General features: G+C 36.1%; 1 protein-coding gene across 3 annotated transcripts in view; it reads right to left on the bottom strand.

Moving 5' to 3' along the window:
- Positions 1-1,768: 1,768 nt before the first annotated feature.
- The window catches only part of LOC109536766 (equilibrative nucleoside transporter 3), a 32,976-nt gene continuing 6,962 nt past the window's right edge, over positions 1,769-27,782 (bottom strand). For 2 of the 3 annotated variants that reach the window (XM_019903120.1, XM_019903122.1), the window contains 7 exons: positions 24,298-24,544; positions 16,312-16,362; positions 15,965-16,208; positions 15,714-15,898; positions 15,572-15,657; positions 9,561-9,760; positions 1,769-2,276 (listed from right to left, as the gene is read on the bottom strand). In XM_019903120.1, coding sequence (XP_019758679.1) covers positions 2,165-2,276; positions 9,561-9,760; positions 15,572-15,657; positions 15,714-15,898; positions 15,965-16,208; positions 16,312-16,362; positions 24,298-24,544 — 1,125 coding nt within the window. In that variant the 3' untranslated portion in view covers positions 1,769-2,164. The remainder of the gene's footprint in view (positions 2,277-9,560; positions 9,761-15,571; positions 15,658-15,713; positions 15,899-15,964; positions 16,209-16,311; positions 16,363-24,297; positions 24,545-27,782) is intronic. The other variant, XM_019903123.1, reaches the window with a different exon arrangement.

The following is a 27,782-nucleotide window of genomic DNA, read 5'->3' as shown; positions in this document are numbered from 1 at the left end:
ACTTTCACTTATGGCCGTCGCTAACCGGTCAGACGTATCTGACCGGCCTTCCCCCTATCCGCCACCTGGGGACGCGCCCGATGGGTAGCTCAACCTGCACGGGCTTGTGGCATGCTATGGATGGAATCTGTAATATGACCTATCATATTTGCCCAAGTTGTGGGAACAGTTTTGTAAACTATATCTTTTAATCTCCACCAAAGATAAAAATTCAATACAGTTAGATCTAGAGACTTTGCTGGCCATGGGACTAGACTACCACTTTCTATCCAGCGGTTGGGAAAAGTTCTATCTAAATGGTCGCGTACATTTCTTGAATAGTGAGCAGGACATCCATCTTGCAGTGAAACATTTTCTAACAGTCCATTAAGTTCACTTGTTAAAAAATGTAAATAATTATCTCCATTAAGACACTCGTTGAAAACAAAGGGACCTATTATTTTGCTTTCAACAATGCCACACCAGACATTCATTTTCCACCTATTTTGACGATCAACTTGTCTCAACCAGTGGAGATTCTCGGTTGACCAATAATGCGCATTACGTAAGTTCACTGATCCAGTATTGCAGAAAGTGGCTTCATCAGTCCACAAAATGCGCGATACAAAGTTATTATTTTATGTGTACATTTGCTTTAACCAGTTACAAAAATTTAATCGTGCATCATAATCCATCTCGGAAAGCGCTTGATGCAAAGAAACGTGATATGCTGCACCGAAAAGCTGCCTATACAGCTCGCGATATCAACGATGCCTTTGCCCAGGAACCACTAACGAACGGACAGTGCAACGATGGTTCAAGAAATTCCGCAGTGGTGAGGAGAGTCTTGAACATGAAGAGGGTCGCGGCCGTCCGTCTGAGATTGACATTGATCAATTGAAAACCCTAATCGAAGCCGATCCTCGCAAAACCACTAGAGACGTTGCGGAAGAACTCGGTGTTGACCAATCAACAGTCAGTCGCCATTTGAAGAAAATGGGAAAGTCAAAAAAGCTTGATAAATGGGTGCCACATGAATTTAACAAAAATCAAAAAAATCGTCGTTTTGAGGTGTCATCTGCTCTTCTTTTGTGCAACGAAACCGACCCGTTCCTCGACCGGATCGTAACGTGTGATGAGAAGTTGATCCTCTGCGATAACCGACGACGTTCCGCGCAGTGGTTGGACCGTGATGAGGCTCCTCAACACTTTGCAAAGCCGAAACTCCACCAAAAGAAGGTTATGGTGACTGTTTGGTGGTCTGCAGCCGGTCTCATCTACCACAGCTTTTTCAAGCATCTCTACCACTTCCTGCGCGAGAAATGCTTTAAAAACCAAGAATCGTCTTTGGCATCGGCTAAAAGCGCCTTTGCTGATTTCGTCGCCTCCACACGCTCAGATTTTTACGCTACAGGCATAAATAAACTTGTCTCTCGTCGGCAAAAATGTGTTGATGCATTAGGTTTTTATTTCGATTAATAAAGTCTATTCTAAGCTGAGTTATGTTCGTTTAAAGTTAAAGGTTAAAAACCGACATCATTTTTGCACCAACCTAATCTCATTAGAGTCTCATAAAATAAATATTTTTTTACCTTGCTTCTTTGAAACAAATATTTGATTACATAGTTTGGATGTTGATGTACGACGTAGTTAATAGTTGTTTTGGCAGGACAAAAATATGTTTTTTGGTACTCTAACAAACGTTTGCTATAATGGCGACTCTCTACCAATAAATCTTTAATGAAATATGATGATTAGCGAACAATTGAAATGTAATTAATAGTTTTGGTTGTTGCAAGTTGATACCATATGGAGCTCATTTATTTAACGTAAATTATAAATACAATTTCATTAGCTAATGATTAATCCTAAATTCTGTTTAATACATTATCTATTGAGAATAAATAACAGGAAAGCTTTCAATTTTTCTATATTTTCTGTAAATTAGTCATTCATAAGTCTAAATAATTTAAGTTCAAAATAGTATGTTTTGTTGTATCCTGATATCACAGCCTCTCTTTTCCAGTATATTCCCCCTACAGACAATATGACACTAACCAAATACTTAACCATAATTAAAAATATCGACATTGGAGATTTCCGTTTAAAATTTCGGTTTATACCGTCATCTATACTAATGGTTCTACCGACTGTCTGCACGCACACCGAAAGTCTTTTGCTTTCTTTAAAGAAGACTGACCACTAAAACGCCAAGTGGGGATGTAATTGCCGAAAATAGACTCAGGAAGAACATGGTGATCATCATTGCAAGTTCGATGCGGTTTGGTGGTACTGACCTGCAAAAAATTGAATTTGAATTAATCATTGGTAAGAGATTGAGATTCTTCAATTACAGTTTATTTAACCAGATAAATTATATGTATACTACATAGCACTTATACAGTAATCCTAAAGAAATAGACAAGCTATCTGTACATAGGCTGGTATTCTTGAGCCGAGTTCTCATGAGTCCGGAACGCGTTCGGAATGCGAAAAACTTTCCGACCTAAGATCAGAAGTTTGCCGCATGCTTTAGCATGCGCAGCGCAACCCATCCGCAGAAGTTCGCAAATTTTAATATTTTCCGCATGGCGTGCGGAAGAATGTAAAAATCTAGGTTATCTCCAGTGATGCTCCAGTGAAAGGTTATGTTCAGCGGCGTCTATTCCACCTTCTTTCATTTTAATGTCTTTGTTTTTTTCTTTTTAGATGCGTTTGAAAATACTGATAAGAAAAAAGAGTTGTATCGTGTCTCGCTTCTCGAAAGATATGCCAACACTGTCGGTGGAATGCGGAAAAATAATCGGGATGCTTGTAAACTGCGTGAATTTTTCCGCGTGTAGTAATGGTAGTAGTAGGCTGCGCGCGCACTTTCCGCACTCCGTATCCGCAAAGCATTCCGGACCCATGAGAACCAAGCTTTAGAAACTGGCAAACTAACATACATTGTCTAGAATAATTTATATTATAAGTAATATGATATTTATAGATCAAACCATCTAATATTTTCTCTGTTTAATTCAGAACTATGACTTTCCGTCTTTTTAATGCTTTCGTTTTATGTTTCAGTACTTTTAGTTTATTAGCGAGACTATTGAATATTGTAACAGCTACTATTAAGCCAATTTTGTTACTTATGACTGTCTTCGTCTTAAATAATTGTATTATTTTATGTCTGATCTTGGATGCACTGCACGTTCAGGTCGTTGTAATGATATGTAAGGCATTCATGTGCAAACAATTTCAGCATTTAACGGATAATTATTTACCAAAAAATAAAGTTTGTTAATTATTTTTAAGATTGTGGTTTATGTTTTTGTATCATAATAGGTCTTTTAGGTCTTGCCCCAAATTAGTATACCATAAACCATTATAAAGCAAAATACGTGATATATCACTAACATATATCAATTAACAAAGTTTTCATATCCATTATTTTTTTAATTTCTGCAAAATATTAAGTATTTTGTTATTTGGATAATATGATCCAGATGTCTGACCCTTCTCATATTACAGGAGTCGGCACTCGAAGTGTTACTATTTAAAAATGCTATAATTTTGTCATTTTAATTTTAGTGTAATAGAAAACTTATTAAAACACATTAAAATGTAAATACATTCAAAATTTTAAAAAGTTATTGTTCGATGTAGCTACCTTTAGCGCGTATAACAGCATCGAGTGTGTCCGGGAAGGCTTCGCAAGCTGCACGAATGTGGTCTTGAGACGAAGAGCAATCTTTAAGAAGTCGGCCGTCCCATATTTTTTTGCACATACTTTGGCCTCCAGAATGAACCATATGGAAAAATCCATTGGGTTTAAGTCGGGGGAATACGGTGGCCGTTGTTGTGCAGAAATTAATCTGGAAACCTTTTCTTGTAAACAACGTTGGGTTTCACGGGCTTTGTGGGATGGTGCCGAGTCTTGTTGAAACGTCCAATGGTTTCGACCGAATTGTCAACTTGCCCAAGAAAGCAAAGCGTCGTTTATAATATTTCCACGGTAGATTTGTTGATTTATCTTTACGCCCTGTTCAATAAAAACGATTTGTGAGCCTTCTGTGGCAGTTAGCGCGGCCCAAACCATCACTGATGCAGGCCCTTGCTGTCGCAGAGCAATTCGTTGCCCTAAATTGTCCCTTTATTTGTGCTCTAACCAAATACGATTGTTTTGCTTGTTGACATATTGCTGAACCGTAAAAAAATTCTCATCAGAAAAGACCAAATTTTGAATCTCGCCATTAACGTGCAAGTGTTTTAACACCTTTGCTCTTGCGAGGCGAACTGCTTTTTGTGCAGGTATTAAATCTTGAAATTTTTGTATTTTGTGGGGCTTCAATCGTAGTTAATTTTTTAGTATTCGCCCCATGCTTCGAGCAGACATATTGAAACTTTTCAACAATTTAACTGCGCTTTGTAGCGGATTACGCTGGATTTTAGCCTTCACCTTTCGTACCATTTCTCGCGATGGTGCTGTTTTTCGATGTCCACTCACATGGCGTTATTTGATGCTACCAGTACCATTGTAAAGTGTAATAGTCCGATACGCAAACATTTTGTTCACATGCAAATGTCGTAGTTTATTAACAATGGCTCGTTGAGATTTCCCAGCAAAATTCAAAGCAATAACACTGTTGCGTTTAAGTTCTATTTCGATAACTTTTTAAACTGCTCTCAGTTTAAAAAAGCATACCGTTAAATTCAGTAAAAATAAGGATTTTAAAAGGCACACAGCCAACTATGTTTACCATTTAAAAAAACATAAGTTTATTTTTTATCTCGTAATTCAAGTTAACTATGATAACGAGTGCTAGTTTATTGAATTCAACGCAAAAAGTTCTGCCAAAGGCAACTTTAACTTTTTTTCTAAGTTAAACAGTTTACGAAATATGTGATAATTAAAAAAGTGTTGATTTCTTGTCTCAGGATGTTTCTCAGGATATTTCAGGAACCTGGTCGGGTACCTAAATTTTGAAAATGGTAATGAATGGGCAATCGAATTCTGCCCAATTTTTTCAATTGAACGGATTCTCTATCTTTAAAAATGTAGAAGTTACCCATACAAAGATTCAGAAAATGGCCACCCTGTATACTTTTTTACTAGTATTTAAAGTTCATTTTTTAAAAGCCAGTCAATCAGCCATCCTCTCTACCATATTATTGAAAATAATCCCTTGCAGCCGACCACGTATCGTCACTGGAAATGACCACCGTGTCGCCCGCATATCATAGGATAATATCTTTTTGCATATCCAACAAAAGATCATTTACATAAAAAATAGAGGTCCAAGTATAGTTCCTTGAGAAACTCCTGTGCATACATCTTTTTCAGAACTGATTTGATCTTCAGTTCAAACTCTTTGCTTCCTATTGCATAGATAGGTCTCTATTAGTTTAACTGTTTTTGCCCTGATGCCATCTCTTTCAAATTTCTCTAGCAATAGCCCATGATCACCTGCAACGAATGAAAAGTGACTATGCGCCCAGTGAGCATTTTATTCCTATAAAGGAAATGTTATAAAGCCGGCGTCGTTGTGAAGTCACGATTTCCTTATTTTGTGTCAAATTTCAAACAAAATATTGAATGACGTCATGGCGAGTGCCTAATTATACGATAGAAACGAATGATGAGTACTTCTACACATTGTAGCCTTTAAATTGGCACCCAAGGCATTGTTGCCTACATCCAAGTAATCGGCGACGAGGTTTAGGAATTGTGTTATATGTAATTCCTTAACTGCAACTATGTTAACGTAAGACACAGATAGGAAACGCTGTGTGCAACAAGTTAGGAACTGCTTTCTTTCAATCACAATCTTGATTTGCGTATTTCGAAAAAAAGGAATTACTTCTAAAATATTTCGGAGATGCCGCAAAGGAAACTGTGTGACATAACAAGGATCGTTTGGAACTTGATCAACGAAATTACTTGACATGTACGCAACTAATAGTATTTTTCTACCTTCCATTGCAATAGATGCTTTGGACAAACAATGCATACATTTTTTATGCACTTTTAACCCAGTTTTGGGAGACCACGCTAAACCTTAACCACTTCTCGAGTGTTGAAACCAGGATGACTAAAGGCATAAAAGCGCTATGCTAAAATCAGTCATATACATTGAAACTTTAAGAAAGAACAAACAACAAAAAAGATTGTTTTGATTAACATAACCTCAAACCAACTCGCGCATGTTAGCTGAAACACTGGTCGCGACAAATGTGACTGCCACCTCCCGGTGTTCAATTTTAACGCAATGTGGGAATTACGTGGTGCAAATAAGAATTTGTGTTTCACAGTTCCCATGTTGCGTTATAATACACATAAGTTATGATTATAGGGAATCTTGCGTGCAGCGGTCATGTTTCAAATTATTTATTATTTTTAGTACTTCATACTCGAAACATGAAATCTGAATTTACGAAAAATTAAATGAAAATTTTCCTATTTCACACTAGATTCATATAAACTCTGGCTCACTAAAACATGGTGCCATGTTTAATTTGATATTTTGTATATTTGTTTTTTTACATTTATTTTCTTCAAAAATATTATTCATGTCCAATATATTTTCGAAGCCTTTTAGGATACTTGAGTACAAAGAAAAACTATACGGAAAAGCTTTCGCCCCAATTGAAATCGAGTTTAGTCAATATGCAAACAAGTACCTATTAATTATGAGATATACTCGCAAATATGCACAAGTTTTGCACACAATTGCGCAAGTATTCCATATTTGAGTGAAAAAATTGCTTACTGGACGTGGTTTGCTCCCATCCAATTTTTAATATATTATGTACGCAATCCTATTTAGTGTATCAGCAGTAGTTATCTTCTTCGTCACGTGCCATCTCAGCGGCGGAGGTTGACAATCATCATAGCGATTCTGCCTTTTGTTGAAGTTCGGTTGATGTGCATCCGTAGCATTCTCGCAAGTTTCGTAACCATGATATTCTTCTTCTTCCTAAACTTTCTTTGCCTCGGATTTTACACTGCATAATCAATTGCAGCATCTTATATCTCTCCCGCCGTATAACGTGTCCCAGGTAGCTCCTTGCTCATTCTCCTCATGACTTCGCTGTTTGATATGTGTTCCGTCCATGGTATTTTTAATATGGGAACACATCTGAAAGGATTCCAGCTTCTTTACAGTTGCTGCGCTCGGGGCCCAGACCTCCATTCTATCAAGCAAGTCAAAAAGACCTAGTACCTGGCTATTCTGATTCTTAAATCTGGCTTTAAGGTTTGTTCGTGTATTTTCTATGCAAATTTTTATTTCTTTAGTGTCGTCGTTGGTAGAGCTGATAGTTGTCCCTAGATATCTGTAGTTGTCTACCTGCTCAAGAGTCCTGTTTTTAATTGTTAGATTATCTCTATTGTTCTGATTTTTTTATATATTCATCAATTTCGTTTTTTTGACGTTCATTTTTGGCCCATATTCCTAACCGCATTTAACTATTTTGTTCATTAGTTTCTGTAGGTCCTCTAGACTGTCTGTTAATATAACCGTATCGTCCGCGTATCTGATGTTGTAATACCATCTATTTTTTCCTCAATGTCTTTTTTGTAGTATTATCAGTCTTTCCGAGATTGAGACGAAACTCTCTACTGCTTTGCTGGTTTCTTTATCTGCAATGATTGCCACGCCATGTCTATTGGGGTTACAATTGTTTCCAGAATAGTTTATTACGTTGTTGTCTCTCGAACAGTGTCGCGGGTTATGCCACCTTGTTTCGCTTACTCCCAATATGTTCAGACATATATTATATAGTTATATTCAGATACAGCGGTTCTTGTGAAGAAATGATAATAGTATCCTACGATACTACCACTAAAAGTTTCTGTAGATGGCGACGTCAATTTTGGCCCTGTTACCTAACTCAATTTTTAAGCGAAAGCAAGCAATAATACGACCAATAAGTTATAATAAATGCGAAAGCCATCATCTCCATTTAAAAATAAAAAGATTAAGTTTAGCATGTGACAACGACGGCAAACACAACAGAAGGAGTCATTCTACCGACTTTTCTACTTAGCATACGTAAAGAATTCTGATTCGCCATCAGTAATAATAAATTTAGATGTAGATTTAGATTTAGGGCAAATTTGAACTTTGGCAATACTACTAACATCACACGGACAGGTTCTAACTTCTAACTATTCGATTTTGAATTTTTATTTTCCGTTCTCCGCTCAGTTAGCCAATAGTGAAATGGACGTGGTAAGAATGCGTTTTTCTGATAGTCGAAGACATTGAACCAGCCGCGGAATATTTTCCTTCTGAAACCTAAAATTGATAAGGCAATCTCTGGACTCAATAACTTCTAAATTGAAAATACCTTTTCGGTTTGCAACAACAGGTGGCTCAAAAATTATTAAATTATCTCTTAATAATCTTATTAAATCGTGATCCACATCTCCCTGGTCATTCCGACGCAGAAAGGCAGCTTCAATGTTTTGAGGTTGAGGTTTATTTTATTAAGAGTGCGACAAACGCGGTATCAAAAGCTAAAAAACGCCCTTAACGTTATTTGCCTGAACACCTTATTTTTTTAACACTACACATGATCAGAATAATGTTTAGCGTTTAAGGCCAACGTAATTTTAAGGGGTCTAAAAACTCTCTATTGGAATAAATCAACTACGCTAATTTTTGTCTCGAAAGTTATTGGACAAACCACGAGCGCCAAAGACCAATTCCGTCGATTTTATACAAATTGGCTATCAATTATTTAGTATACGCACGCGGATGGTCAAAAATTTAAATGTCTCCTTATATTCGCGCCGTTAACAACAATTTGCTCATACTTTGCGTAAAGTTGAAGCGCAAAAATGAGTGAAAGGAATAGCGCTTCTTTACTATCAACGATTGCTTATGATCGAATGTGAACGGTTTTGATTTCCTTGGCACAAAAACGGTTTGGATTTATTATCTTTTCTCATCAACGAATAAGGAGCGCCCTCAGGACTACAAGGAAAAAACATGAATTTCCATTCGTCTATCTGACGAATGCTACTACTGTTATCTGTCTCCAACAGTCATAAGTTTGAGTAATGTAGCACTTTTACAATGAAAGACGATCCTGTTAGCATAAGCTGTAAATCCAGTAACTCTTAATATGAAATTTTTCAGCCTGTATTTTAGTAACTATATAGGCTGCAGGTAATTATTCAATCATATGCATACAATCAGGTTTATTTGCAGTTTATGGCATGAAATTACATTATTTGGAGCTAGTCAGATTATTGATAATAGATTACCATTAATTTTCGAAATACAAAGTATGATTCATCATAATGACCGCTGCTTAAAGCTTTTATTATAAACCGACACTACTTTCTGTAAATGCACTTCAATACGTGATTGTGAGTTTTAATATCGAGTTTATAAATATTCAAATAATCTAACTCTAACTGTTTTGGTACTGATATTATCATCATGTCTATACAGTTATTTCTACTCCATTATTATCTGATTATCAGAAACACCTACTCACCAATAATAAATATGAGACCAACATTAATGTTCTAGAAGTTATAGTAGGTATGCATTTTGTTAATTTAGGAATAATTATTTTTTTACCTTAAAATTTTCATCATAAATAAATTAATGAAAAATCCTGAGGACATGGCTTGTGCGCCTGTTAGTAGAGCATACTCCCAGTCTTTGTTTACAATGACGGTTAGATTGTGCCTTGGTTTCGCATTAGACAAACATATTAATGATCCAGACAGGCCATCTTTGGTTATGGTAAACAGGTAGAGAAGGGGTACTGATAAATCCTGAAATAAATAATATAGTTTTAATACATATTACTGAATTAAATATTAATGAAATTGAATATATAATTGATGATTTCAACAACAAAGTAGACAATATAGAACAAATAGCAAATAAGATGAATGATCTTTTCTATGAAATTGGGGCCAAATTAAGTGATAAAATTAAAGTTACAATGCGTACCAATACTCCAAAGATTCCATTTAATGATAAGAAGATATATTTATAAAACAAACAAATATTAATGAGTGTAGTAATAATAGAGTGTTTTATACTACTTTCAGTAGTGCTCGTAGGTAAAAATATTTAGATAAATTCGAAAGTCTCATTTGTAAACGTTTGAGTGCAGATTGGTTTAGTACGGTGACAAAATCAAGCTGTCAGCGTGCGTGGCGAAAGTTATTACTTTCCACACGGGACTAAGAAAATTTGTAATGAGTAAACATAACATAACTATACAGGGTGTGACGGAATATGTGGGCATGCTCTCGGATTTGTATAGGGGACGTTAAAAAACATAACAAGCTTCTATTTAAAAAAAATCAGAGGGCCCCACTACAGAGCGAATCGAATTTTTTAATAACTTTAGAATACTTCATACAATTTAATTATTTTCTCATACAAAGAACAGTACATCATTCCTCTTAAAAAGGACCCAGGAAAACATTTTTAGCATTTCGGTTTGCCAGGGATGGAGTAGGTGAAGCAAACTAATAGTAATTTTTTCCCTTACAATGAAGGCACGAAAATAATGTATATAGCTTTAACTTTAAACTGTAAGCCACTCTTGATTTATATCAACAAAGAGGACAGTTCCGATCTTATGCACTCCCTAGCTTGAAGAATTGTAGATCGTTGCGACCTCCGCAATGCTTTCATATTGGTTCGTATTTGGCCACAATGAAAGTTAATGCTTATTAATAAGTTGTCTCTAGTGTCGACCGGATTGGCATACACTAGAGTTTTTAAATATCCTCCAAACAAAATCTAAAGGGTTGAAAGGAGGCCAAGGCACGGGTCCTCCTCTTCCTCTCCAACGTTGTCGGAATTGCGTGTTTAAGTGTTCTCGAACTGCCAGTCTAAAATGGGGTGGTGCCGCATCATGCATGGGCATCGTCTGTCGTATTGCTAAAGAAAAGTCTTTTAAAAATTCTGGCAAGTTGTTTTAGAGAAATTCCAAATAAAGTGACCTGGTCAACCTGTTAGGCAATACGCATGGTCCTATTAAATGTTATACGATGGGTCCGGCCCATACATTAATAGGTTGGAATTGGTGTTGATGGGAAGTCACAATAAAAGCATGCGAATTTTCTTCTGCACATAAATGCAAGTTATCAGATTTTGTGACTCCCTGCTTAGCAAATAAAGCTTCGTCCGTAAACATAACTGAACCGACAAAGTTTGCATTGTTTCTGTGCACACGTAAGTCTAGTTTGAAAATTCCTTCCTTCGTAGAAGGTCTTCAGGTCGAAGCGCATGAGCCTTTTGTAGGTGATAAGGATGCAATTGCTCTTCCTTAACGACCCTAAAAACTGTAGATTTTGGACAATGAAACCGGGCACCTAATTTCCGGACACTTATGGAAAGATCTGGTTCTACCGTATTTAAAAGATCTTCTTCAGCAACCGCATTGCGATTCACTTAGTTTCCACAATCGCGTTTGGCTTTGGCGAACAAGCCTACAATTATTTATATCGAAAGGTAGAAATTATATATAACGGAAGGTATTATTTCACCTACACAAAAAGTACAGGGTTATTGATTGAACTTTGGAAACCCCGTTTTTGCATCTAATTTGAAATTTTGAGCAAAATGTTAAATGCAAAAGTTGTAGATATTAACGTCTACTTTTTTTTAAGATAGTAACAATTGATACAGGGTGTCTCAAATTCAAGAAAGAGACCAAACGTTTTTTAGATGAAATGCCGTACTTTTTATTACATACTCGAACTATTCGCACAATTCTAGGCCTACTAGATATAAATGTTCTATAATGATTTTCAACTGTTTCTGAGTTAATAACCAATATTGATTGAACTTTGGCCACCCTATTTTTGAATCTAATTTAAAATTTAGAGAAAAATGTTAGATGCAAAAGTTATAGATTTTAACGTCTAGTTTATTTTAAGAGAATGTCAAATGATACAGAGTGTCTCAAATTCTAGTGGCAAATCGAACTTACCTTTTTTAAATGGAATGCCGTACTTTTTCGCCTTTTTTATTTTAAAATTCTAGGCCCATTCGATATAAACGTTCCATAATGATTCTCAACTGTTTTTGAGTTAATAAACAAATTGATTGAATTTTGGCCAGCCCGTTTTAACACCTAATTTGAAATTTAGAGCAAAATATTAAATACAACACTTTTAGATACTAACGTCTAGTTTATGTTAAGATAATACCAATTTATACAGGGTGTCCATTTTTAAACCAACTCGAACCATCCAACAGACTTTGAGATCGGCCAAGGACAAACGGGATCCTTTATCAGTACCAGGAGTCTACAAAGTTCCGTGCAGCTGTGGAAGAGCATACATCGGCACCACAAAACGAAGCATAAACACTAGGATCACGGAGCACAAACGAAGTTGCAGATTGGGGCAAACAGAAAAATCAGCAGTAGGGGAGCACGCACTGCTAGACGGCCACCAAATACGCTTCGACGAAGTGGACATTCTGCACCAATCTGAAAGATACTACCCGAGACTCACCAGAGAGGCCATCGAAATATTTAAACACCAGAACAATTTTAATAGAAAATAAGAAATTACGGCACTCAATCCAGATTGGAAGCGCATTTTGGGCCAAACAGCATGTGCGCCGAAGCGTTGGAACCCCCACCCATCCCCCACACATGAGCACACACGGCTGGGCCTGAATAAATACGACGGGGAGTCCAGCAGTTGAATCAGTCTTAGTCGGAAAACACGGGAGATCACTTCGCCCACTGCCTCATCGCCTTTGAAAATGTCCAGCGCAGTTGTAGACGAAACGTCAGGAAGAAATTCCGATAGACCACGGCTTCAAAGCCCGGAAAACATTCCTAAATGTAATTGTGCGAATAGTTCGAATGTGCGGCATTGCGTTTAAAAAAAGATAAGTTTGGTTGGCCAGTTGAATTTGAGACACCCTGTATCAATTGGTGTTATCGCGAAGTAAACCAGTCGTTAATTTTTACAACTTTTGTATTTAACATTTTTCTATAAATTTCAAATTAAATGCAAAAACGGGATGGCCAAAGTTCAATCAATAACCCTGTACAGGGTGGGCCACTAAGAGAGGTGGTCGGACGTATCTCACAAACTATTAGTCGTATCGATTTCAAGTAAAAAAATATATAAGTAAAGTGGCTCAGGGAAATGGCTGGAAATTGTTTTCAAGTTTGCAAAATGGCCGGTAGAGGGTGAAATTGCAATAGCAAAATTTAAAAACGTATTTTTAGCGGTTTCAGATAGGCTAAGGTAGGTTGGAAGTACCTTCATTCTATTCTTGACAAACTTTCAGTTATTTCTTGGGGAAGTATTATTGTTCTAGCTAGTCAAATAAAGTGGTGGGGTAAAATCAAATAACGGTTCAAAAAGTTGTTAATAGCTCCGTATTGGCTTAACCAAATTCAACGCTTAAATTGCAATTGAATAGCTCTTGATTTACATTAACACCCACTATGAAATATTGGCCGATATCATTGCCACTTTGGCCGCCAGAGGGCGCGATATAAAAAGTAGTCAAACTTTTTCGATTTTCTTAAATTTTTTAAATGAAACGGTATATAATTTTTTAGCTGCTTAGAAGGAGTATAAAAAATGAAGCAAAATAGTGAAAACCACACACCGATATATTTGTTATATAACCGAAGATATAAGCAATTTGACAATAACAATGATATTGTTGGGTTGTTGACAAAACAATCGGTTCTGACAAAAACATCAGTTTCTTACAAATATACTTTGGACAAAAGAAGCTACTTTTAACAGCAATGGGGGAGTTAATTTGCATAATATGCATTATTGGTCCAGGACAAATCCTCACTGGATGCAGGAAGATGAGCATCAAGGGCGATTTAGTGTCAAGGTCTGGTGCGGAATAATTGGGGGCCGAATTATCGGTCCAAAGCCCAACGGAAATATTTATTTACACTTTTTACAAAACCAACTACCATTACTGTTGGAACACATACCGGTGCGAAAGCGAGTAAACATGTTTCTTCAACAAGATGGGTGTCCGGTTCATTTCTCGGTAAATGTCCGTCAATTTTTAGACAACGCTTATCGTGATAGATAGATAGGACGAGGCAGTTTATTCCCGTGACCAGCTAGGCCACCCGATCTTACGTGTATGGACTTTTACTTGTGGGGGATAGTAAAAGAGATTGTTTTCCAAACTACACCAACTTCCAAACAGGATCTAATAAACAAAATTAAGGACGCAGTTCATCACATTCCTGTTGCAGAAGTAGAGAGTGCTGTTTTATCTACAAGAGACAGGCTTGAGCAATCCATTCGAAATGACCGAAAACATTTTGAGCTTCTAAGCAGGCTTGAATCCCAAGAGTGCATTTCATTCAAATAATACTCATAATGGGTTAAATAAAACAATCGGTCCTTCTCAGAACCGATTGTTTGTTGTTTTGTCAACAACCCAACAATATCATTGTTATTGTCAAATTGGTTCTATCTTCGGTTATAACAAATATATCGGTGTGTGGTTTTCACTATTTTGCTTGATTTTTTATACTTTTTCTAAGCAGCTAAAAAATTACATGTCATTCCATTTAAAAAATTTAAGAAAATTGAAAAAGGTTGACGACCTTTTGTGCGAATCTGGCGGCCAAAGTGGCAATCACATCGGCCTATATTTTATAGTAGGTGTTAATATAAATCAGGAGCTATTCAATTGCAATTTAAGCGCTGAATTTGGTTAAACCAATACGGAGCTATTAACAACTTTTTGAACCGTTATTTGACTTTCCACCACCACTTTATTTGACTAGCCAGAACAATAATACTCCCACAAGAAATAACTGAAAGTTTGTCAAGAATATAATTAAGGTATCTGCAACCTACCTTAGCCTGTCCTAAACTGCTAAAAATCCGTATTCAAAATTTACTATTGCAATTTCGCCCCCTTGCGGCCATTTTGCAAACTTGCAAGTTATTTTCAGCCATTTCCCTGAGCCACTTTACTTATATATTTTTTTACTTGAAATCGATACGACTAATAGTTTGTGAGATATGGCCGACCATCTCTCTTAGTGGCCCACCCTGTACAATAATGCAAGTAGGTACACAAATTATTTAATTTTTTTTATGTAGAATCCGTATTTAATAAAAACATTTTTTCCTCGAAAACGGTACTTTTTATCGATATGAATCAAGAATGTCTTTTTTAGTTTAAGTTTAAAGCTACCTAAATACATTATTTTCGTGTCTTTGTTGTAAAGGGTAAAAAAAACTATTATTGTGCTCCAGCTAGTCCATCCCTGGCAAACCCATAAGCGAAAAAAAATATCATGGTTCTTTCTTAAGAGCAAGAGAAAGAAAAATAATTAATTTAATTGCAAAAAGTATTCTAAAAGTCATTAAAAAAATTGATTCTCAGGTGGCTCTTTTAGAGGCTGTATCTCCGTAGGTGGGCCATCTGAAATTTTTTTTTCATAGAAATTCGTTGTGCTTTTTTAACATCCCCTATAAAAATCCGAGAGCATGGCCACATATTCCGGGACACCCTGTATAAAGTTATTTCATTATTTAATATAAAATTTTAAGCAATTTATTTTGCTTACTTTACACATCTCTCTTGAAACCAATACTTACAATGTCCAGATAGTTGAATAATCCTCTACCGAATAATCCGGCAAGGGCCGGTACTAAGTAGGAGCAAATCGTAACAAAATATTTATCTAAAATAGTAAATATTAAAATCTGCATTTGTTTCTGGAAACAGTGAGTTGCTCACCTCCCCAAATATTGTCGGTGCCATTGTACTGTGATACCACTAGATTTATTATTGATGTCGTGGGTATGAGCATTCCAAATAGAGGTAGTATTATTAAAGGCCATATTATTTTGAGTACATCAATAATGTCTTTATGATTTCTGAGGCTTTCTTTTGCCTCGTCTTTAGTACCTTCGGTGTAATATCTGAAAGTTTACATCAATAATTAAAAATATTAAAACTCCATGCGGCTGCAATAAAATCTGTCATACCTAAAAAACTTTGTTTTCGTTGCAAATAAGAAAATAATTGTTGTGAAGATCATCAGAGCGCTTCCAGTACCAAAATAGAGAAACGCTGCGCCACTAGTCGATGGCGAAATGATGATGGTAAGAAGACGCAACAGTGACGAAAAAACTCCCGCCACGCCTTCGCCCACCAAATGCGCTTTCATGTAAATTGGAGGTAATTTAGAAATTAGACCCATGGCACCTGATCCTCCTAGTGACATCGCACCTAGAATTAACACATGCATTAAACAAAACGGAAGCAATTGTAGGCTTATCTCACTTGGGTTTAAATCACTTTGGAAATTAACATTCACACTGGTTCAACTTACATGACATAATCAGCTGATTGAGTAGAGTGAAAATAAAAAATCCTAGTTGCCCTTAAACAAAAAGAAATAGTAAGTAATTTAATTGAACTTCTAAATCCTTCTAAACCTTCTTATGAAATTTATTATTAACAGTTTTATTAATTACAACATTTGAAATGTTCAAAACTTTACTCAAAATTAAGTAACAATGAATATTAGTAAACTAACGAAACAAAAGGCTATCGACGAATCTAATAAACCTCCGGAAATCATTCAATCTACGGTAGCACCAATTCCTAATAATCTGCAGCATTTCTCAATATTAATCTATTAATGCCGCCCGATTATTTGGGTCAGTTAATTAAGACGAATAGGAAATGCTGGAAGTGAGTGAGCTCAGTTATTGATGTCTCTTTAGTATATAACTTATTTACAACTTTATGTATTATTTAATAAAATATGTTTAGAGTATGTATAAACATTCTACACTTGATTAATAAGGATGCCTTTGTGGAAAACAAAAATATGAAACTTTAATTTAAAGGGAGTTAAATGCTCACAAATAAGTTTGAGTCTTCAGTTTCTTTGTTCGGATTTGCAGGGTGGTTTTTTAGTGCGGCAGAGTCCATTATTTCCGTTGCTGTTGAACTTCGAGAAATAGTTTCACATAAAAGTTGTTCACGCCCAACGTGCGCACAATTTAAAAATATTTTATATGATCCAGAGGGTCTCAGAAAAGCGAGGCATGATCAAAGTGTATTTTTTTAAATAGAACTACGCATGTTTCATTAGCTCATGGAATGTGGCTCCAAACGCTGCATATGCACCATAAATTGTTTTTTTCTTACTTGCGACGTTGGCAGATTATCGCCATTTTAGTAAAATTTTGCTTAAAAACATGGCATCTAAAAATTTATTGTAGAAGGAAAAAAAATACTTCTTTCCAATCACCACAAATCCGTTAAGAATTCTATTGAACCAAAATATCAATACATTGTACAGGGTTTTAACAATGTGGACTTCAATCCAAAACTTTTTAACGAAATATAACTTTTGTTTCTCAAATGGAAGTACCTGTATATTAATATGTCATTAGACAGCTTACATATTTACATTTACACGTTAAGCTGTGAAATCAACCGTTTTCAAATTATAATTTATTTTATTTAAAAATTTCAAAAAGTTGCTACATTTTGTAACGTGGCTATGGAAGTCAATAAATAAGTGTCCAAATTTTATGATTATTGACATATCAATCTTGACAAATCAATGTACATTTAGTATATCGCTTCGCCGGAAGAACAATGACGCAACTGCAAATTTCGACTTTTTGAGTTAATTATGGCACTATTACAAAAAAATGTTCATTCTGCAGTTGAACAACGACGTAATGTTAGAACGTCTATTTTTCGCTTGTTAACAATGCCTCCAGATGAACAGTGACCTAACGGTAGTAGCGTCTGAGGTAGCAAATCTGGTGCCTGAATTTTGGTTCAACCAGGACGTAAGTGCTGTTCTAGTATATTTTGATAGTACATATATACCGATTCATCTTCTGCATGTATTAATACGCAGTGGAAACGTTACCAATAAACTTTATTACTCACAAATTCATCATACGTGGGCATACGCAGAATGAGGGCGACACCATCCAAAGTATTATCGAGAAATCTACGAAGATAGCCAAAACATCGCGGCCCATATACGTGCCTGACCAACTAGTGACCATAATAAGGAATTGAAAAAAACTGGAAATCCTTTTGTAGTGAAAGAAATGAGTTATGACGACTATAGATTTAAAATCGATGTGTAATGAAATTGGTTTCAATGCCCAGAAAAATCTAGAGGGTGGTCAAATTAAGATGTCAGATATAAAAGTCGTAAAATTTATGAAATAAAGTGTATACTTCTACAAATCTAGCTACAAACAGACTTGGGTACAAGTTAGGAGTCGAACCATTGGAACTAGACGCTTTTCTGGAGTGAAGAGTCTAAAAAGCATCATCAGAAAACCCGCCTACATTTGAAAAATCCCACTAAATGAAAATAAGAAAAATGATTTACAAACTTTGTTAACAACTAACATTATTCCAAAATACTATAAACCGTTTTTAAGTAGCTTATTTCAAATTTTTGCTTTTGTAATGTTATTAATAAATATTTCTTATTCAACTTAGTTTTGCTGTTGTCATTTGATAAAGTTGACTGTGACTAAAATAGAGTATTCATCTAACAATTTCAATAATTAATCTTGTTGTCTATTATTACTGCCGTTCTTCCGGAGAAGCGATATGACGACTAGTTAGTTTAAAAGTCATCCATATTATTAAAAAGCTTTTAAACAAATATGATTTTTTCTAAATTGAAGAATTAGTGGATTTGTTGTTTATATTGGATGCTACTGATAAAAATTGTACGCTCGCTACGCGACTTCATTATCAACATTTTCCTGAAAGAAGACAGCCGAATAAAAAGACGTTTAAAAAATTTATCGAACGATTCATACGAACAGGTAATATTGAATATGAGAAAATAGACAGACTAAAAACGGCTTCAACACAAGAAAATTAATTGGCAGTTTTATTAAAAGTAACTGAAAACCCTCTTACTTTCCAGAGAATGATCGCTAATGCAACAGATATCGGCCGATCTACTATACAAAAAATATTAGTAAAAAATAAAATTCATCCATATCACAAGCAGTTTAGGCAGGAACTTAACAGCCAGGACTATGTCACTGTAACTAGAGTTTGATTTTGTGAATAGACAAGGCGCAATATTGGGGAAGACAGATATTTTTTTAATTATGTATTATTTACTGATGAAGCAACTTTTCATAAAAATGGAATGGTTGATAGATATCATTTCCATTATTATGCAAATACCATGCCTTATTTTATAAGATCAAATAGTCAAGCCCGTTGGTTATTAAATACTTGGGGTGGCATTATCGGAAATTATGGGCCTTACTTTTTTTCATGGATAACGAGTAACTGGAAGAATTTATTTAATTCTTTTTACAAAATGAACTGCTACGTTTAATTGATCATTTACCTAATTATATCAAGGAAAGAATGTGGTATTTACATGATGAAGCTCCAGTTCACCATACAGCTCAAATTCATGAGTACCTAAACAATTAATTTCCTGAGAGGTGGATAGGCAGAGGTGGGCCTGTTCAGTGGCCACCTCGTTCACCCGATTTGACAAAAATTGATTTAATTTGTGGGGTTACGCCAAAAACGAAGTTTATAAAATAACTCCAACTACAAAAATGATATGAAGGAACGAATCACAACAAATGTTTTTCGAAACTTTAATAATATTGTTTTAAACTGCGTTAGCGATTCATTTCAAAAACATAGATATTAATAGTTGCTTAAATGTTAACGGAAATCATATTGAACATTTATTTTCAAATATCACTGTAGTTATAATTTTGTATTTTTATTTTTATAGACGTATGCAGTTTTATTGCACTTTTCGCTATGAAATTCCATACATTTTATAAAACGTTGCACGTTTCTTCATTGATTATGTCAAGTATCATCAAATTTTGACACTTATTTAATGCATTCCATAGTCACCTTACAAAATGTAACAACTTTTGGATATTTTTAAATAAAATAATTTATAATTTGGAAACGGTTAATTTCACAGCTTAAAGTGTAAATGCAAATTTGTAACTTTGTAAATTGTCTTTCTAATGACGTATTAATATACAGGTACTTCCATTTGAAAAACAGCAAAGTTTTAGCAGCAAAATTTTACTAACATGACGATAATCTGTCAACGTCGCAAGTAAGAAAAAAAACAATTTACGGTGCATATGCAGCGTTTCAAGCTGCATTCCACGAGTTAATAAAAAATTGGTAATTATATTTAAAAAAATACACTTTCACCTTGTCTCGCTTTTCTGAGACACTATGTATCATATAAGATATTTTTAAAATGTGCGTACTTTGTGCATCAAAAACTTTTATATGAAACTATTTTTCGAAAGTTCAACAACAACGAAAATAATGGACTCTCTTGCACTAAAAAACACCCTGTATGTACTTGATGTGACTGCTCACTCACCAAGCGTTTAGCGGTAGATCGGTGGACCCACAAGTCCGAAGGATCTTATTAAGCCAAAATTCTTTACGCTTTACTACTTTCCCACAAATATTAGCATGGCTATAATAACAAAGGAAATGAAACAGACTATTAATTCAAACACGATCCATTTAAACGAGAAAAGGGAATAATCGTGCTTTCCGGCATCGAAATTTACTCAATATGACATACTCATCAATGCGGTAAATTTGTTTGCTAAATACAGTGTGATTCCCAGGTTGATAGTTTGGTGTAGTTTGGATTAGTTGATAGTTTTTAAACTCGATATCGAAGATCGAAGAGTATTGAGCTGCTATGGGACCGTACGATAAAGTACCTATACAAAGATAGATTACCACAAAAAATCGAAAAAAAACCCGATTTTAAATATTAACGATATCAATCTAGCTTGGGAAAGAATCAAGAATTCAGCGAGGGAGGCAATTGCAGGAAGAAACAAAAGTGAACCAAGTAAGCAACCATAAGACACCATGGTTCCGCCCAGAAGTCAAGGAACAGTGCAAATTAAAAAAGAAAAGCCTACCTAAAATATTGTACTATGCGAACGCCAGAATTATATAATGAATCTAAGCAAGTTAGGAATAAAACTAAAGAATTAGTGAGAAAATAAAAAACTATTATGGGAAATGTTCTCCAAGCGCCTGGAAGGAGATTTCTACGAGCATCAAAAGCAGATATGGCGATCCATAAAATCGCACAGAAAGGAGAGCAATAGAACCAACCCACATACAAATCGAAGAGTGGATTCGCTATTTAACTGATCTGTAATAAACGACAAACACGGCACACGAACCTACCACATCAGAAATAACTATTAAAAAGATGCACGATCAATACGTCCGACGTAGAAGACGCACTACAGGAACTAAGAAATAGAAAAACCGCCGGACAAGACGGTATACAAAATGAATTGCTCAAATACGGTGGGCAAAGACTAACAGAAGAATTAACAACTTTAATACAGAAAATTACATATCAACGCAAAATCCCAGATAAATGGCGAACCAGCACTACTGTGCTAATGTTCATGTTCAAAAAAGGAGACAAGAGAATACCATCAAATTATAGAGGAATAAACCTTTTAAGCTCTGCTCTAAAACAAACAACTAAAGTAATTACGAACAAAATCAACAATCTTACATCGTTGGCGGACGAACAACAGCGATTCAGATCGGGAAGGTCTTGCACAGACGTCGTGTTCGTATTAAGACAAATAGTCGAGAAATCGATTTTTATTAAAAGCAACAAGCCAACGTTTATATCTTTTGTTCATCTAACTAGAGCATTTGACCGTGTCCAGCTGAAAGACGTGCTGCATCCCCTTTACAACAGGCAAATCCCACACAATCTCAGTAAAATCATAGAGAACATATATACAAACAATAAGGTACGAGCATAAATAGAAGGACACCTCACAGAACCAATACCAGCGGATAGCGGTATTTTTCAGGGAGACTCCCTGAGCCCTACCATTTTCAATTTAATAATGGAAGAATTTGTTCGAAGTGTTCGAGGGCTAAAGGGATACAAAATGGGGATTGCAGATATCAAAATAGTGTGTTATGCTGACGATGCCGCTCTAATTGCAGAAAGTGAAGATGACTTACAAAAGTCATTACACTTATTTTATCTGACAGCCAAGTCCCTAAATATGGAAATATCACCGACCAAAACAAAGTGCTTAATAACATCGAAACCCCTCTAAGATGCAAACTGGAACTTGACGGTAGAGTGATCGAGCAGAAAATTAAATTTAACTACGTTGGTGTGGAATTTTCCGGCTTTGGGGATATTGATGCAAGGGTGAGAGACCGAAGAACAAAAGCAACTAGAATATCTGGCTGTCTGAATGCCATATGATGGAATAAGAGTATGGGAACCGACACTAGATCTAGGATCTACAAAACCGCCGTGAGGTCGGTGATGACATATACCGCAGAAACCACGCTAGAATCAGCGAAGACTCCTAGAGACAGCTGAGATGAAAATACTCCGTAGAATCACCGGAACGACACTGCTGGATAGAGAGAGAAGCGAGGATATCAGAACAGCCTGTAAGTGAACGATAATTGAACAGGCGATTCGCGTAAAATCAAGATTGAGGAAGAAGAAGATATCGAAAATGTCAAAGCAAGCAACATTTTAAAAATAAAGTTTTTTCAATTAATTTTCGACGCAGCTAATTTTTATTATCTTCATCATCAAAATCAGCCAGCGCTACAACCATAGGTGGGTCTTGGCTGACTGTACAACTTTCCTACGTTTCGGAACGGTCTTCCATCAATCTAAAATATCCTACACGTAGAGTACGTACGTACACGTAGAGTACCTCTTGGACAATATCACCATCCTTCGAAATTTTTTGAATTTTGACATTAGTTCTAATACGATATTGGTCAGTCATCTTATCATGGCGGAGTCCAAACATTTTTCTGCAGATCGTTCGCTCAATGCGTTTGTGTTTTTCTTCATTTGCTTCCCGGAAAAATTTTTCTTAATCGTCTCCCAATAACTTGCGACTTGGGATTTAAACTTCTTATAATAGCCCACAAGCCAAAACCAAAACGGTTTAGGTCAAATAACCTGTATGGACAAGCAACCGATTCAGTTGGGAAATTCAGGTCTTTGGAAAACGATTGTGCAAAAACTGCAAGTAAAATACCCAACATATTTATATATTTCTGAAAAAATGGGCTGGACAGTAGCACGTTAATTAAGCTCGCGAGGAAATAATTTTGTCAAAAAGGTCAAATAACTCCGCCAACCAAACGGTCTGGTAAAACTTGGTAGCCAATAAGAAATTCGTGCACAATTCGTGCTCACACAGTTAAGTATAATCGACGTTATACAGCCAAATATTCGGTCCCATCAATTCGGGTAAATGTTGCTTCGTCTTTAATAGAAAAGTTTGTTTTAAAATGGTCATTATGTTCGTGCTGATGTAAAAATTGTTCATAGAAATTAATTAAGTCTTCTCGTTTTTCGTCTTATCTTCCACGATGTTTCCATAATGATGGCATTCAAGTTCTGAACTTCTTGCCAAAGTTTGCAACATGTGCGATTTTTAAGTTTAAATAATTGTCGGAAGTTAAATATATGCAGTAAACTGGCAAATCGCAATGCAAAGCAAGACCAAAGTAAATTCGAGAAAAAAGTAGCAAAAATGTTTGGACCATTTCTTAGTCATTGATGTAACTGTTTGTTTAAAAGTTTTTTTAAATGGTAATTTGAAAGTATTGTTTGTTTTAATGAGTTTTATGTTCGGCTAAAAAGTGTATTAATTCAGGAATCACACTGCACTTTCTCTGTGGACAATACCGGCGAAAAGGCTTCATATGAACAAGCGTATGTAACTTTGTTTGGTAGCAATGTGTATATCATAAGCAGATATTACATCAAACTGACGATAAAGTATCATATAAAGTGGATCATATCAGTATTTGCATAAAGCATATTACGCTACTAATTGCTGATTATAGATATTTGTAGTTAACTCTTAATTGGAGTTGCTGCGCCAATTTTGATCAGAACGAGTATTTATTAAATTGCCGCAAAATGTAAACACTTATTAGCACTAAAATATCTTATTGACAAATAAGGCATTTAAGTGCGGTTCTCTCCATGACGTAAAGGAAATAATATTTATTTTTCATTTATGTTGTTTCTTATTAACTTTAATGTTTTCAGCAGTAAACATTCCTCAAGTACTTTTTAAAAGTACGTACATTTCAAATTTTTCAATACATTTTGAACAAAAGACTGTTGTGCTCAATGTTGACCTCGCCATACGTTATAAATGTATGTATGTATTTTTGCTTCTGCGAGTTAAAAGTTCACAAAAAACGAAAACGAAATAAAGTAAATATGTAAACAACGTAAAATACTTACAGGTATCCGTGTTTATAGTAACAAAAATGGCTTGTGTAACTAACACAGTTGAAAACACAGTCAAAACACAGGACACACGAGTGGTGGCTTTAATTTTATGTCCTCCGATTGCTGCCAGAAAACTACAAATCACCCCTGGTGTTGTAATAGTTAACGTCGTTAACGATGAAAAGTATCTCTGCATGGTAGTTCTATCATTTGCGTCCTTACTGTCCAGAGTTGTGTTTCGAAATTTATACATCCAGTACTAAAATAATATTTATGTTGGATACAAGTTTACTAATTAAGATTTTAACATCAGAGCGATAAAGAGCTAACTGCTATTATACTGTATATATAAATTAACAATCCTTAATGATTCAAAAAGTTTTAATGTTTATGGATGGTTGTTGATGAGTAGTGAAAGATAAACGGCCCCGAGTCCCCGACGTCTTTTTAATGGGATGGGGGTGCGAAGAATTCCCTGGTGGAATAAAAACAAGAATAAGAAGAAAAGTGCGACCTTCACCCGTCTAGTAACATGGAATATCAGGATTCTGTAAAAAGAGGGAATGATAACTAACAAACGTTGCTCTGAAAATGCACAGAACGGACATAGAGGTCCTAGGTCTCACTGAGGTGAAATGGCCATGCACAGCACAATACAAGCATGACGATGTGGTGATATACTACTCAGGATGTTACGGCGGCGACCACAGGCATGATGTGGGCCTTCTCATAAAAAAGAGCTTCAACAACACGTCACTAACTTCTTGCCGTCCAATAGTAGAATGATGTTGATTCAAATAAACACCAGTCCAATAAATAGAAACCTTATGCAAATAGACGCTCAGATTTGGACAAATTAAAGACAACCATCAAGTGGGCCGAGACAGATTCAGCAATGTTGGGGTGGTTTTGGACTGAGAAATAGAAATGAAAGGGGCGTTAGACTTGTACAGTTCTGCCTTCACCAGCACTTGCAGAAACACCCTCTATCAACTGCTCAATCGGAGGCTTTACACCTGGGCACAATGAAGCCAATCTTACTAGAAATCAAATAGATTTTTATGTTAACAGACGGTTTAGAAACAGTGTAAAACCCTATCCAAATGTGAACGGTGACACTGATCACAATTTACTGTTGGCCAGTGTAAAATTGAGATTAAGAAATCTCAATACAACGACCAATAAGAGCAAAGAAAGTGAACTTGGAAAATCTCAAAGAAGAACCATACCAAACCGATATATCCGAAGCATGAACGACTAATATTGGCACTGCCGGAAAGATTGAGGAACCTGTCATGGGCAGAACAGTCCGAACAGCGAAAAAAACATTGATGAAGCAGGACATAATTAACGTTATGGAAGAAAAGCCAAACAAACACACCAACAAAGGAAGATACAACTAAAAAGACCCATAGATCATGACATAAGAAGGACGAAGGAGAAATGTGTGGAAGAAAATTGCCCTGAAATAGATGCGAAACTAAACAACACACACGATGCCTTTAATATGTATAAATAATTAAAAGATTAAAATGGTCAAAACAAGAACATGGGGAAATATTCAGCTGACGGAGGAAAATTAAAAGGAAACCTGAGAAGAATACGTAACAAGCCCGTTTTCAGCGGAACGAGAGGATCATTTAGATCGAAATGGAAACATACGATTGAGACAGCAAAAAACAACAAAGCTGTTGGACCTGACAACATTTCGATAGAGATGTAGAAAGCATTAGACCACAGAAATTTGAGCGGCCTTGAAGAGTTTTAAAATCGAATATACGAAACAAGGGGCAATCTATAAAAGTGGCTTAAATCGGTCTTTACTCCGCTACCTCAAAAAACAACCCAAAGTCATGCGACAAATATAGAATAATTAACTTGATGGGCCACACTTTAAAAATCGCCCAAAAAATTATTAAATAGAAAAAAAACTGTTCACTTTAAAAGTAATGCGACAGAAGTGTAGAGAGCACAATAAAACTATATTTGACTGTTTCATCGACTTCCAGAAGGCCTTTGATTAAGAACAAACACTACAAACTTACCGAGAACTTAAAAAGTATCAACCTGTATCGGAACGAATAACCAAGAAGTTAAACTTTCACCAAACGGCAGTGATCCGGGTTGAAAATATGGAAACTGGTTAAATCAGAATCCAAAAAGGCGTCGGACAGAGCTACATCCTGTCCCAGCAACTGTTTAATATGTTCTCCCAGTTTATGATTTTGAGGGCGCTGGACTAGAGAGAAAAAGCGGTGAATATTTGAGGGATTTTAACCAATAATCTTAGATTCGCAGACGATACTGCAATAATGGCGGAGGATGCAGAATAATTAATAAACCCTAATTGAGATAAGGGTAACCGATCACGGGAAGAAGTGGTCAGTATAGTAATAAGCGAAAACCCGAATATCCACCCTATTATCGCACTTAATGAAATACAAGTAGAACGGGTGCAAAAATACATCATTAATGTCCTACGGGACCCAGACGAAGAAATCAAGATCAGGATTAAAATGGCTCGAAAGACATTCAGTTTTATGTTCACAAAAAGACCAATTCTTTCATGTTCACAAAAAGAAGTTTGTGCCTGTGAATTAGACTAAGGTTTATGGACTGTTATGTGTGGTCAGTGTTACTGTAAGGGGTGGGAACCTGAATCTTAAAAGTCCAAACTGTTAAAAAGGTGGAATAAGTCGATGGATATCTAGTGGATGCACAGTGGATATACAGTCAGTGTTGATATGCAGGCGCATGCTAAGGATACCCTGGAGGCATAGAGTAACGGACGGAGAAGTACTGAGGCGCATGGGACACGAAAGGAAACTAATTAAGATTATCAAGATCCGTAACACAGCATACATAGGTCATATTCTGCGATACGACAATAATATACTTATCACACTATGAAGGCTTTCACGGCCGGTTAAATCACATTTAGGAATGTTTTCCGGGCTTTGAAGCCGTGGTCTATGGGAATTTCTTCCTGACGTTTCGTCCACAACTGCGGTGGACATTATCAAAGGCGATGAGGCAGTGGGCGAAGTGATCTCCCGTGCTTTCCGACTAAGACTGATTCAACTGCTGGACTCCCCGTCGTATTTATGCAGCCCAGCCGTGTGTGCTCATGTGTGGGGGATGGGTGGGGGTTCCAACGCTTCGGAGCACATGCTGTTTGGGGCAAAACGCGCTTCCAATCTGGATTGAGTGCCGTAATTTCTTCTTTTCTGTTAAAATTGTTTTGGTGTTTAAATATTTCGATGGCCTATCTGGTGACTCTCGGGTAGTATCTTTCAGATTGGTGCAGAATTTCCACTTCGTCAAAGCGTATTTGGTGGCCGTCTAGCAGTGCGTGCTCCGCTACTGCTGATTTTTCTGTTTGCCCCAATCTGCAACTTCGTTTGTGCTCCGTGATCCTAGTGTTTAAGCTTCGTTTTGTGGTGCCGATGTATGCTCTTCCACAGCTGCACGGAACTCTGTAGACTCCTGGTGCTGAT

The sequence above is a fragment of the Dendroctonus ponderosae genome, unplaced genomic scaffold (assembly GCF_020466585.1).
Source record: "Dendroctonus ponderosae isolate FM_Combo_2020 unplaced genomic scaffold, Dpon_F_20191213v2 Dpon_F_20191213_1, whole genome shotgun sequence".
NCBI lineage: Eukaryota > Metazoa > Arthropoda > Insecta > Coleoptera > Curculionidae > Dendroctonus > Dendroctonus ponderosae.
Note: the sequence above shows the minus strand (reverse complement) of the source record. Positions and strands in the feature narration are given on the sequence as shown.